A 14103-nucleotide genomic window follows, 5' to 3' on the forward strand; every position below is an offset into this window, starting at 1 on the left:
ATTCCAAGAACTCATTTCGACTTTCATATTGTTTTACAATAAAAAAAACTTACTGACAGTAAAAAATTATACTGTATATTATACTGCAATACAATTAAATGTATTTTAGTCAGTATAAATTCAGTACAACAACTAATACCATTGTCATCAAACCTTAATATATATATATATATATATATGAAATAAATAATATCTTAATATACTGTAATTAAAAAATAATAATTTAACAAATCTATACTTGTTAAATCTAGCCTACAAAACAGAAATGATGACTTTAAAAATAGGGTTGTCAAAATATTAAAATTATTACAACAAAAAAAAACATTACTTGCAATTTTTTTTTTTTTTTTTTGCATTACTGTATTGAACACTAACAGGTTCATGGTGATGAAAAAATGTCTCGCAAAAGTGTTTAAACACAATGTTTTAAGTTATTTTTGTATGTGAAGCTGAATATAAAATGTAGGCTATGCGTTTCTAGCCAATCGTAATTTACAGCTTAATATTTTTCTTAGAAGCTCTCAATATAATTTATACGATTTTTTTTTTTTTTTTTTATGTCTGTCTTGTGTACTTGTTTGTAATTTGTGCCTTGTTGTCCGTTTTTGTAACTGAAGACCTGGAGCAATATAATTATTTATTCTATTTTAGGCCGAATACTGAAGATGTCAGCATGCTTCATGTGCAATATTGTGTTTATAGCTCCGTTTCTGTAACTGTGGAACTGAAAATAAATAAAAGGCGTAAGTTTGTCACATCAATCGTAAGTGAACACATGTGCAATATTTACAGAAGCTGTCGATAATGAATGAATAATGAATTTCTTATCTTTATACTCCATTGTAACTTAAGATCCTAAACAAGATGAATTGTTTGTTGTGAGTTTGATAAAATGTTTTAAGTTATAATTTGCTTATGGCAATTAAAACTTAAAAACAAGTTAAAATGGGTAAATCTTCTATACATATTTTTGATTCTTCATTTTCTTTCCTGACATACTCCAGCTCGTGTTAAAACACACTAGACATGGTTATTCTGTGCATTTTTAGCACGTTTTGTGTGAAATCATATTTTTTTTGTCCATCAAAAGTGTGCCGTCACTTTAATTGAGCGTCAGCAGCACAGCAGAAATAGACTTGGCACCGAAGCCATCGCTGCAGCGCTCACGCTCACAGTGTGAAAGCGGTGTAAGACTGCAAAGGTGTTAGCTATGAGCCTATCGCTCCCAATTTGTGCTTTTAGGGCCCGCTTCAGCTTAAAAGCTGTGAGTGCTGCTCCCAAAAACTCTATGCGCAACAATACTGAGTTGTTAGGCCCGTCCCTGTTGCCTCCTTGGTCAGCTGCCTCTATGTTGGGACCCTGTTGTTCCCTGTTGACATGTGTGATCCCCTTTTAAGATGGATCCCATTTCTGATGTCCCATTTGCGGTCAATCTGCTCCCTGGACATGGCTGTGCTCCCCTCACTGCGGGAGGGTCTTTTATGAGCTCGCCAGATTATGTGAGTCCTCCTCTCTACTTAAGAGCGTGGTACTTTGCCCCTGGGCTATTGATTGCTTTGGTCGAGCTGGGTTCCTCTCTCCTCGTTAAGGGTCGAGCCCTCCGCTCTTTGAGCTCTGTGACAGCAACATCAGGCAAGTTTAGCTGCTTGCTGCCTCCCTGATTAGTTGTCCCTATTTGCTTGAGCCTAGCAGAGCTCCCCTCACCATAGAGGGCTACCTTTTGAGCATGCCGCTCCCAGACTGAGCATCTGAGATCCTCTCCTATTTCGAGAGTTGGGCCTCTGCTCTATAGAGCTCTTGTGGGCAGTCATGCCAGGTTGTTGGGCCACCTTCTGCCCCCCGATATGCTGCTCTTATGATTAAGCTTGTAGTACTCCTCTCACTCTAGAGGGTTATCTATGAGCACGCTGCTCGGCATGCACTCCCCCCCACCAGAAGGGGTATGGTGTGGGTATACCGGTACCCATAGCAACCTCTAGAGGACGCAGTTTGAAGTTCCCATGAAAGGGAGCGTCTCAGGTTACATATGTGACCATTGCTCCCTGAGAAGGGAACGAGACACTCCATCCTCTAGAAGACTTGCCATGCTTCGGATGCAACTTCAGTTGAAGAAGCAGATAACGTGTTCTTCTGGCACCCTTTTATACTGTGGTCACACCGGTAATGCAGTCATAGGCTGTCGCCGGCCAGTGTAATGTTTGTGTTGATATGTATGCTTCAGACACCAGTCACGCCGAAGGCATTCCCCATAGCGACCTCTAGAGGACGCAGTGTCTCGTTCCCTTCTTACGGAACAATGGTTACATATGTAACCTGAGACGTTATTTTAAAGTAAAGAAAACTAAATATTGGTAAAACATATCCAGGAATTTATAATGAATACATTTCAGATTTGGTGTTGATGAAGGGCTTCTTACTGATGGAACTGTGGAGGTAGTAGCAACAAAAAAGTTTGTGAAACACTGGTATTTACCTGCACCAGATGCATATACGAGGAAATACACTGGTATGTTTTACAATGCACAATGGATATTTCAAAGAAGAAAGTAAATAAGTGAAGGCTGGGAACGCTGGAATGCAGCCAATGTTTTTGTGTGAACACAAACCAAGTATGCTTTCAAACAGTCACCAGATGTGACCTTGGACCACAAAACCAGTCTTAAGTGTCAATTTTTTCGAAATTGTGATTTATACACCATCTGAAAGCTGAATAAATAAGCTTTCCATTGATGTATGTTTTATTTGGATCTGACAATATTTGGCCAAGATACAACTATTTGAAAATCTGGAATCTGAGGGTGCAAAAAAATTAAAATACTTAGAAAACTGCCTTTAAAGTTGTCCAAATGAATTCTTAGCAATGCATATTCCTAATCAAAAATTAAGTTTTGATATATTTATGGTAGGAAATTTACAAAATATCTTCATGGAACAAGATCTTTACTTAATATTCTAATGATTTTTGGCATAAAAGAAAGATTGATAATTTTGACCCATACAATGTATTTTTGGCTATTGCTACAAATATACCCCAGTGACTTCAGACTGCTTTTGTGCTCCAGGGTCACAAATAAACAACAGTTTTTTAAATTGGCACTTCATACTAGACAGACTGCAGCAAAGCAAACACAGCTTTCACTTCAGGGACACTTTGATACGAGCAGCTCAATAGGTTTGTGATTCTGAAAGCCCCATGGCTAATAAAGAGCTGATCGGTCATTACGGTAATCGTCTGCACTCACCTCGATGACATCATCTTTGGCAGACTGCTGTGCCAACTCCTGAATCCCATTCACAAACTGTCTGTTGGCCGTGTTGTACGCCTTTCCAGCATCAATCATCCCGATGCACAGTTTCACCAGCTAAACAAAATACAGAGTACATTGACAGATAAATGTACAGTAAACAAATATAAAATAAAGATAAATAAACATAGCCCACATGCAAAGTATATAAATATACACAAATACATTATTAAAAATCTGTGGCATTTTGTTTTGGCTTCTTATCATCCATCAGGCAAAACTCATATGTATGATAGGTTAAATGATAAAGACTGATTGCTTAGAAAAGTGGTTAGTGCTTTATTTTTTGTTAGTGGTAAAAGCAAAGCAAACAAAAAACAACAAAAATAAAATTGACAAGTTCTAAAATAAAGTTTGATTGATCAAAACAAAAAATTAAACTTAAAAAAAAAAGTCTGATTGCAAAGAAATATTGTTGATACTTTTGTACTTTTTTAAATAAGTGCACACATAAAAACAAAAGCTAAACAAAACAAAAATAAACATATACACACACATACACACACATATTAGGATAAAAATAAAGTCTAACATTATCATAATTGACAATTCTTTCTTTTGCAATAAAATGACACTTTATAATTTACTGAAATACAATCAATGTCTTTTTCTCAGTATAAAGGCAGTGCAACAAATACTACCATGATCTATCAGTGCTCCATAATTTTAATATATTGTTAATTTTTGTTACTTTATGTATAATTTGTATACATTGTATCTGTTTAAATGTACAAGACTAAATTTACGAAAAACTTAGTGTTGATTTATGGATTGATTGGTGCTTGCTAGCAACACCTGTTTTCAGGTTTGTTGATGGCTGACTTTGATGTAGACTCTGAATTATGACATCTCACACTATGCACATTTACAATTTTGTGTCGATTTCTAAGAAAAGCTGCATCAGCTCCTCCTTAAGACTTCATATCCTTCCTCAGAGAGAGGAGGAAGTGAGTGGCCTGAGTCACTCTGCCAAATGACGCTGGGTGGGTCTGAATCTGACCCAACAATGAGCCGCTCCATTGCTCCAACAGTTTTTACAGCACTCGACAGGAAAGAGCTCAAATCAAAGACTCTGTAGAGAGATGTTGCTGCTGCTGCTGTAGTATTAGGATGATATTTGGGCATTTTGAGATTATGGGAATAGATATTTTCAAATCATGATCCTCAGGTTTTGTTTGTGTCAGCCTGAGTGCTGCTGACATTTAAGAAAGTGACGTTAACTCCAAATGTTATGCTGCCAATAAAATGTGTAATAATAATAAAAAAAAAAAACATGTTTACTGCACTGCTTTTTGACAGCAGAATAACTAAAAAAAGTACTAGATGATATTACATGGTAATACAAATCAGCTTAATCATTACTATATTCATAGCATGATATAAACATTTTTACTAGAGCCGTCAAATTGATTAATTGCATCCAAAATAAAAAAGTTTGAGTTTGTATAATATGTGTGTGTACTGTATATACTGTATACACACACACACACACAAACATACATTTATATATTTTAGGCCTATTATGCAAACACAAATTTTTTACACAAAGAAATTATTTTCTTCATTTATTCACACGTGTAAAATTTTAAAATGATAAACTACTATTCTTAAAATTATTAAAATTCAAACTTAAATATGATGAAATTCACAATCTGAAAATTAATTTTACTATATATTTTACTAAATGAAAATGTATTTTAAAATGATAAATTACAATTATTAAGATTCAAATTTAAATCTAATGAAATCTGAAAATGTATTTTACTACTGAGTTATTATAACATTAATTATATCTCAATATAATGTGAGTTAATCATTAATATAATTAATTGTAAAAATATATATTTTTAAATTATTTAATTCAAATTAAATTACACAATACGAAAATGTATTTTACTATACATTTCACTAATATAAAATATAAACAATCATATATTTCTTATTTATATATTATAACATAATTGTATATTATAATAAAATATAAAATATTATATGAATTAATATATAATAAAACAGCAATTAAAAATAGCAAATGTAGGACAACAGCTGCAAAAACAGATTACTGTAGGAAACACAAGCCATGTTTTCTACATATTAAAAAATATATTAATATGCGCATTAATCTCTAAAAGATGACCAGCAGTCCAAACGTACCTTGTCTAGTTTGGACTCGAGCTCACAGACGTCTCCCTCCACCTCCTCGATCGTCGCCCTGTTGAAGACAGAGCAGGATTTCAGTCATTTACACATCACCACCACACTCCACGGGATCAGCTCATGGAGAACAGTGTTATGCTTCAACATTAAAAACAACTTAGTTTGGAAAATCACACTTACTCAGAGAACCAATTTCTTCATTAACTGTTGGAAATATAAAGGAACGCTCAACAACCAGACCTATGTAATATTGTCAGAGAAGTTTTTTTTTTTTTCATTTAAAACATTTTATAATATAATTTATTTTCGGCATAGCCTTAAACTGTGCTGGTAGGCAGAGGTCAGCCAATCACAGCAGAGCTCATTTGCATACAGATCTCTTAAAGGCATAGAAGGAAAAACAGGTTCAAAGAGAAGGTGGAAAACACTGTAATGAAAAACTTGAACTGTGTAAGAAACCTTGAATAACATTACAAATGAATTTCAGGGGTCAAATTAAATGCTTTAAAAGCGTGGAATGTAAACAAGGCACTGGTTTATTTGGTTAAAAACAAGGAAAAGTCAGACTCTGTTGATAAGCCGGATACAGTTTAATGCATTATCTACACATAATTTTGTGAGAAGAGAAGATCTGTGCCATTTCACTCCCTTCAGCAGCTGCTTTTCTCCTCATATTTCCATGTGACTTCATTGCTGGGATGTTTGAGTTAATCTAAATTCCTGAAGAAGCATGAGAAAAACAGAAAAACATCTCTATAAAGCAGACTCAGATGCACCGCTGAGGTCCTGGATGCTGATCGTCAGTAGAAGAATTAGACTCAATCCTCAACAAGAACGTTTCTTAATATTTATTTACCCAAATATCTTCAGGAGAGCAACAGAAACACTGGTTCATGAATATGGTATGATAAACTATCATAACTCCTCTCAGATCCTGCACGCATGATCAAATCTCACTCAGATATGGCCCTTCAAGACCAGGGTTGACGTCAATATTTTTCAAATATAGGTCGATATAGATATGAGTAATAACTTTTGTTGTAGGTTTTTATTTTATTTTTTTATGTATTTATTTGTGGATGCCATCCCACAAAATAGAAATGTGTCAATATAAAAAAAAATAATTACAAAAAATAAATCAAATATCATGTAAGCTAAGTAAGGGTTTGGCTTGATTTGTACTTCAGTCCATTTTAAATCCACTTATGGTTATTTCATGATGGCACATTTAACTAAAGTTTCCATTATATGTAAATTCATGAAGGGCCCAGCATACACACCACTTAATAAATCAGAAAATGTCTGTTTTAGGATGAAACCCACACAGTATTTCTTATGCACGTCATCTCTGTTCTTCATTATCCCACAAAGCCAAACTAACCACCTAAAACACACGCCTTTATTCAGTCTATTTTAAACCATGCTCTTCCTGTAACTTTGCTGTTGGCTGTCTATGTTATCTTGCTATGATACAAAGCTCTTGGTTAATCAGTTGAGTTATGATTCTGAGGCACATCTTCCTGACAAAACTTCTGCTCCGTATTTTCATCCCAGAGATTTTCCCAAAACATCTCTGGCTGGAGCAGTCGGTTGGGAAAGTACTGACAGCAGTGAAGCGGGCTGCTGCTAATGAAATGTAGGCCATTGCCTCATAGACTGAGAGCTGGAGCAGATCCAGAGACCTGTGAGTCATGAGAGGAGGAAGGTGCTCATGTGGGTTGCCAGATTGAGGACACAACAGGAATGAGTGCAACTGACAATGGGACGTGACGAGCTACTGTAAGTTGATTCATCTGTGTTTTAATATTCATCTGGTCATTTTTCGATAGATGCTGTGATCTCTGACCCAGTTCGTTTGCTGCCTTCCATGGCTGAATTACGCTGTGTTTTCCACCAACTGGCAACCCGAGGTGCCGAAAGACTAAATTGGCAGTGGGCGGAGTCACACAGACCATATCAAAAACAGACATTCCGACACGGAACACACATTTCAAAGCAGAATAACTGACTGTAGCATTGTTTTTCAGAGAAACAAGTACATGAACTTAGCATGTTTCCTGAACTTAGCATGTTTCCTGAATATCTGCAAACTGCTCAAAACTTGTGTTTGAATCATCATTGATAAATTCTTTAAATATGTAAACGTACTTACAGACTGCGAGTCAGAACAGTCGGCAGATCAGGAAACAGTCCTCCATAAAATGCGCTGCACACATCTGAATATTTGGGTTGAACTTAATCACTGATTTCTAGTCGTGTCCTCTTTTGAAAGACCAAACAAAGTAGTTTTGCTTTCACAACGAAACAGCGTCTTCACAACATTGCGGCGGTGGCAGCAACAACACTACAGGGAGAATCAAATTTACGCCTTCTTTCTTTGGTGAACATTTGGGCGGTGTCATGCAAATCTTCCCACACAATGATGTAGACATGTGGGGGCGTGTTTAAACGAGGTGTTTTAGGAGGGCGTGGGACGAGTCTTAACTTTTATAAAGAATATCTCTTTGGGTTTGAGAGACTTTAGTCTTTGCAACTTTAGGGATCTTATCTTTTCACGAACAGCTTGTAACACTCCAAAGAGAAAGAAAAAACTTGAAATTCGCTTCATATGTCAGAAAAACTTGAAATTGCATCATATGACCCCTTTAATAGTTTTGATTGAAATTGGAAGCATTTTTTAGAATAAAATAACTGTTACTTGTTCATGTATGGTCAGTCTTCCATCATATTAGAACACGATAGTCTTAAAACAGGCTTAATTTTCTTTATGCAAAGTACAATTTCTTACTTCTTTATTTTGTTTTTTTTCGAGAGGGACACAGTTAACCTCTCATGGTTGTGATAGGTATCATGGCGCTTACCCAAACTGAATGAAACCATTGTTTGGTGTCTGTTTAACCTCATCGTTGATGTGGGACCACATTAATAAAAGAACCAGCATCAAAGAACAAGAGGCAATGCAGATGACTAAACAACTGAGAAGCAGGAAACCACATCAGACCTCTACTTGTCAATGGTCATAATAAAAAGCAGGACTATTCCTAAAGAGTGGACAGGGATTTGTTTATCCAGCTGGATTCAGTGGAGGAATCACACCCACCTTCTTCAAAGATTTCGAGAATGAAAACGCAACCATGAGGTTGACGTAATGAAAGATCTCACGACGAGTCCTCAGTTGGCTCGACGCCAGTCTCTGAGGATCATTGGAAATTAGGGTTAGGTGAGATCAGTAGAAATTCCTGATTGGGACGGAGCAGCAGCAGTGGATTTGAGGCTTTATGTGTGTGACGCTCGAGTCAGCCCCTATGTTGTGGAACTCTTCCTGCGATTGTTGGGAACAATCTGTGATGAAAGAGAGGGGGAGGGGAGCTCCCAATGAGCTAAACCTCCGATTTTTAGAAAACCAACAACACCACGTAATGAGATGACATGGAGGGAATTTTGCAGGCAAATCCTTTCCAACTATAAGAAAAAAAATTTTGGAGGCAAATTGTTTCCAAATATAAGTGATCGTTCAGAAGCCACCACAACACCAACAATACTACAGCCTCTTTCACACAGAGATTCCGCAAAACACACTGATTTGTCACGGGATCGTTTGACTTTGGTTCATTCACACTGCCAGTGATTTTCTGGAATCTGTGCATGCATTAACACACATTAGGATGTGACGTGTAATGTGATGCATTCTGTTTCCGATCCCAGCAATGTTACAAGGTCCCCATTCCGGGACCGTTCCAGTACGTGTTAGCGTTCAAGACACTCTGGAAATTTTCGGGGATCAATGCACTGTGTGAAAGGGGCTTAAGAGTATCCAAAACACAGATGAAAAGGAAAATGTTGGTTTAGTGTGGTTTTAAAAAACATTTACACACAATTTTCAATAAATAAATAAAACAAAAAAAAGTTTATTAAATTCAATTTAACAAAAAATGTATGTGGGCGTAACCATAAACAAGAGAAAGATGAAAAGGAAATATTTGGTTTCATGTGGTTTTAAACATTTATATAAAATTTTCTAATAATAATGATAATAACAGGTTTTCTAGTAATATATTTTAATAATATATTACGTAATATAATATTTTCGTTGCAGTTTGAATGCATTTGAATATTTAATTTTAACTTTATCTTAAAGATGCTGTTTTTAATTTTTTGACTGCACTAAAGCATAAAAAATACATTTGCAGATATTTAGGAAACATTTTAAGTTCACATACTTGTTTCTGAAAAAAAAAAAATAAAATAAATAGTAATAATAAATAAATAAATAAAAAATACAAATAAAAACCTGTCTCATGTAGCCAGACCTTTAGACTAGTGGGAGAAGGTCTGGGAATCTTGACCGCTTTGAATGGAAAGGACCGCCCAAGAGGCCATATGACTGACAGGTAAAGCAACCAATCACATTTCGTTTTGTGCCTCGTCATGTTTCGGGGCATGGAAATGTCCCCACAATAACAGACCATGTGTAAAACTCCATGACATATTTTAAAGATTCTACGAACTTTATATATTTCACATACTTTCAAAAATTCAGCGTTTAGTTCTGATAAGCGCTCGTCATCACAGTAAACATGACGGCTTTCTTCTAACATGAGGGGGTTTGACGTAACGGCATGGCACCTTTGTATCCAGGCAGAACATTAAAGAACGCAAACACACACATCTCCCAGAAATCCTGTATAAATCAACCAATCCGATGATGACGAAGTGTTTCCAATTTTGTGTGCCGTATGCATCAGACGTTCAGCCAGTGGTGCGTGGGGGTGATGTCTGAAGCTGAGACTATGGTCTTTGTGACTCCGCCCACTAACAGTTTACCCAATAATATTTCAAGAGTCCAGGTTGGCAGTTGGTGGAAAACTGCGCTTATTTCCGTACCCTGTCCTCAACCGGACAATCCACGTGAGTTTTGAGCAGGAGAAACAATATTTTGAATTTAGACCGCAGTACCCATTTCAACCACTAGCTGTCGATATCTGCACCTTTCATTAAAAAAAAAAAAAAAAAAAAAAAAAAAAGTTTTTTTAAATACTTAATTTTTTATACAAATATTTTTATAATATTTTCACAAAACTGCTTCATTGTTTAATAAAAATGTTGGTGACACTTTACAGTAAGGTCCCATTAGTTAATGCATTAGGCTAACTCACATTGAGCAAAACATTGGTAACAGTATTTATCAGCTATTGGTATCATCTCAGGTCAATTAAAATTATATTAACGGTTACAACTTTTGATTTTAATAATGTATTAATAACTGTTTAATTTTTATCAAAGCATTTGTACTGTTAGTTCAGGTTAACTAATGGCACAGCTGAGTTAAGGCTGCTCCAGGCTGTGCCTGCTCAAAATTCGGTGTAAAGACGTAATGCTGCATAAAAGCCAGATTAAATGATGACCCACTTTAGCCCCTAGTATCAAAGTATACAGTTATAACTGATGTGTAAATGCATTAATGCCACCCTTGAGCAGCATTAATCAGTTTGTGTAAAGACACCTTAATTGAGGTTTCCCAAACTAGGGTTTGTGAAGGACCTGCAGGGGGTTCGTGAGTTTAATGAAAAGCTAACCATTAAATCATAAAAATGTAAAATTAAAATGTAATGTATTTTTGTTTACTTGCATGTCATCTGACCAACGTCAGAGAACCGTGAACATGCAACTGTGATACTTAATTATTTAAATATACCTTTTAAAATCTCAGGTACACTGCAAGTAGTTTTGGCGGACAAAAAAAAGTTTAAGAAACCCTGCATTACTTGTAAATAAGAAATAACGCAAATTTGTGCGTGAATTTTAAAGTGTTTGAAAGACAAAAGCCTTCCAAAGACATTGTAACAGATGGTTAAATAACCTACTGAGTGGTAATTCTAACAAACATTAATGTGTAATTATTAATACTTTAGTGCTATTATGTGAATAATACAATCATGCAGTCAGTACTTAATTTTTGGAATCTGATTAAGTAATCCAGATTACATGTAACCAGTTGCTACCCAGCACCGTTTGTAACTCTATTCCAGTGCAAGAAAATAATGCAAGGGTGTCGTGGGTGGCTGCCAGAGTGTGCTGGTGTGCTGCTTACTGACTGAAGTCAAAACAGTTCACACTCAAGTGTTTATGATATTCTGGTATATGTATTTATATATATATATATATAGAAGTTCAGAGGTTTACTGCAGCACTACACAATGTGTTTATTGGGTCTAAGATGAAGAGAGAAGTTGCTGAAGTGAAATGCATTTGCAAAAAACAAAACATCTCGTGCGGATGCAAACGGCAAATTCAAACCCGACACTCGACACATAAATGGAAACAGATGTCAAGAGGGCCGTTCCACGTGGACCGAAAGACCCGGTTTCACCTAACGCTCCCAATACGCCAAGTTAAACACAGAAAATGGAAAAATGAGTAGGAGTAGGAGTGGAAAACCTGCCTGCGGAGGAAACTGTACTGTGTAAAATGATGACTTCTGTGCTGAAAGATGACCTTCTGATCATAGATAGATGAAAAGTGCACACTAAAATAGAAATAAAACACACACACCTCATCTTCGCATTATAACTAGCCTATATTATCACTTTTTTACCATTAAAATGGTGCAGTCAGTGTTATTATAATTAATAACTTTGAAATCTTTTTCCTTCATGATTACAGTCTTTACAGGAAACAGTCCTGATGAGAAACGTTTCAGTCAGGGATTGAGGAAATGATCACTATTGCATATTTTCTTCAGAAAGTGTGAACATCAGTGGTTAATAGAGTACTTTTTCACTTTGCGTAAGAAATAGCATGATTAAGTGCAACCGCCTAGTGGTTTCACATCCTCTCAGCTAAACCCAGGGCGCCTCTTTGACCAAAAACGAGGAAATTCAAACGTCTTTCTCCAAGTTTTCCATAAACATCTGCTCCTTATTTCTACGAGGATGTTGTTATGAAAGAGGCAGGGGAGATGACGGGGCAGAAAGCATAAATAATTCTTCAACACTTTCACAGAGACTCACTCGCACTGCACTAGATATAAGGACTCGTACTACTTAGTGATTAGTCATTTAGAAAAGTTCACTTAGGTTTAGTGTTTCTGGAATAACCTGAAGTAAATATTATATATTCATGGTAAAAGTCCAATAGGTTTCAAGGACTGCAGGCTAACTTCTAAGCAACTTAAGACCTCTCTCACATTGGCTAATGTTAATGTTTATGAGCCCATCATCAGGAGAACAATGAACAAACATGGTGTGCATGGCAGAGTCGCAAGAAGAAAGCCACTGCTCTCAAAAAGGACATTGCTGCCCATCTGCCGTTTGTTAAAGATCATGTGGACAAGCCAGAGGAATACTGGAGAAATGTTTTGAGGATGCATGAGACCAAAATGGTTTAAATGAGCAGCATTATGTTTGGAGAAAGAAAACACTGCATTCCAGCATAAGAACCTTATCCCATCTGTGAAACATGGTGATGGTAATATCATGGTTTGGGCCTGTCTTGCTGCATCTGGTCCAGAATGGCTTGCCATTATTGATGGAACAATGAATTCTGAATTATACCAACAAATTGAAGGAAAATGCCAGGACATCTGTCCAAGAACTGAGTCTCAAGAGAAACTGGGCCATGCAGCAAGACAACAACCCCAAGCACACAAGTCGCTCTACCAAAGAATGGTTAAAGAAGAACAAAGTTAATGTTTTGGAATGACTGAGTCAAATTCTGGACCTTAATCCAATTGAAATTTTGTGGAAGGACCTAAAGCAAGCAGTTGATAGGAGGAAACCCACCAACATCACAGAGCTGAAGTGGTTCTGTACTGAGGAATGGTCTAAAACTCCTTCAAGATGTTGTGCAGGACTGATCAGCAGTTACAAGAAACATTACCTGCAGTTACTGCTGCAAAAGGGGGTCACACCAGACACTGAAAGCAAAGATTCACAAACTTTTGCCACTCACAGATATTTTACACCATATAATTTTTCTCAATAAATAAATGACATAGTATATATATATATATTTGTCTCCTTTGTTTGATTGGATTCTCTTTCAGGATTTGTCTGAAAATCTAATCATGTTTTGGGTCATATTTATGCAGAAATATTGAAACTTCTAAAGGGTTCACAAACTTTCAAGCAGCACTGTATTATATATATATATACTGTATATATATATATATATATATAGGCAGTGCACATAATCGAATGCGATTTTCACGTGCATCTCGTCAGTAAAGCCGGTTCTGTGATTAGTAGTAAATCCCCAGCACGTGCTTTCAGATCGAGTGGCATTCACTACACAGAGCCGTATTTCACTGACAAGCTACGCAATATCACTCATATATCGTTCATAATCGCAGGCGATTCATTGAAGATTATGAACATGATTTTGCGTAGCTTGTTTGGATTAAACCGTCTTGTGCACCATTGTTTGGATAAAAGTGTCTGCTAAATGACTAATTGTAAATGTAATATTTTATTTGTTTACCTGCATGTCATGTGACCATTAATAAAAGTAAGAGAACCGTGAACGTGCAAATGCGCTTTCATCAGGAGTTGATGCGATGATGAAATATTGAGAAAGCAATTTTTGTAAATACAGTGGTCAAATGCTGCGTGGCCACTCAGGGGCTGTTTACACCACAACGTTT

The 14103-nt window shown here is 36.3% G+C and overlaps 1 protein-coding gene across 8 annotated transcripts in view; it reads right to left on the reverse strand.

The window, feature by feature from the left end:
• The window catches only part of LOC109046804 (arf-GAP with coiled-coil, ANK repeat and PH domain-containing protein 2-like), a 37040-nt gene that overhangs the window by 21542 nt on the left and 1395 nt on the right, over positions 1-14103 (reverse strand). For all 8 annotated transcript variants that reach the window (XM_042712210.1, XM_042712216.1, XM_042712209.1 and 5 more), the window contains exons 2-3: positions 5460-5517; positions 3243-3362 (exon numbers count right to left, since the gene is read on the reverse strand). In XM_042712210.1, the coding sequence (XP_042568144.1) occupies positions 3243-3362; positions 5460-5517 (178 nt within the window). The remainder of the gene's footprint in view (positions 1-3242; positions 3363-5459; positions 5518-14103) is intronic.

Source organism: Cyprinus carpio, chromosome A22 (assembly GCF_018340385.1).
Source record: "Cyprinus carpio isolate SPL01 chromosome A22, ASM1834038v1, whole genome shotgun sequence".
In the NCBI taxonomy this organism is placed as follows: domain Eukaryota; kingdom Metazoa; phylum Chordata; class Actinopteri; order Cypriniformes; family Cyprinidae; genus Cyprinus; species Cyprinus carpio.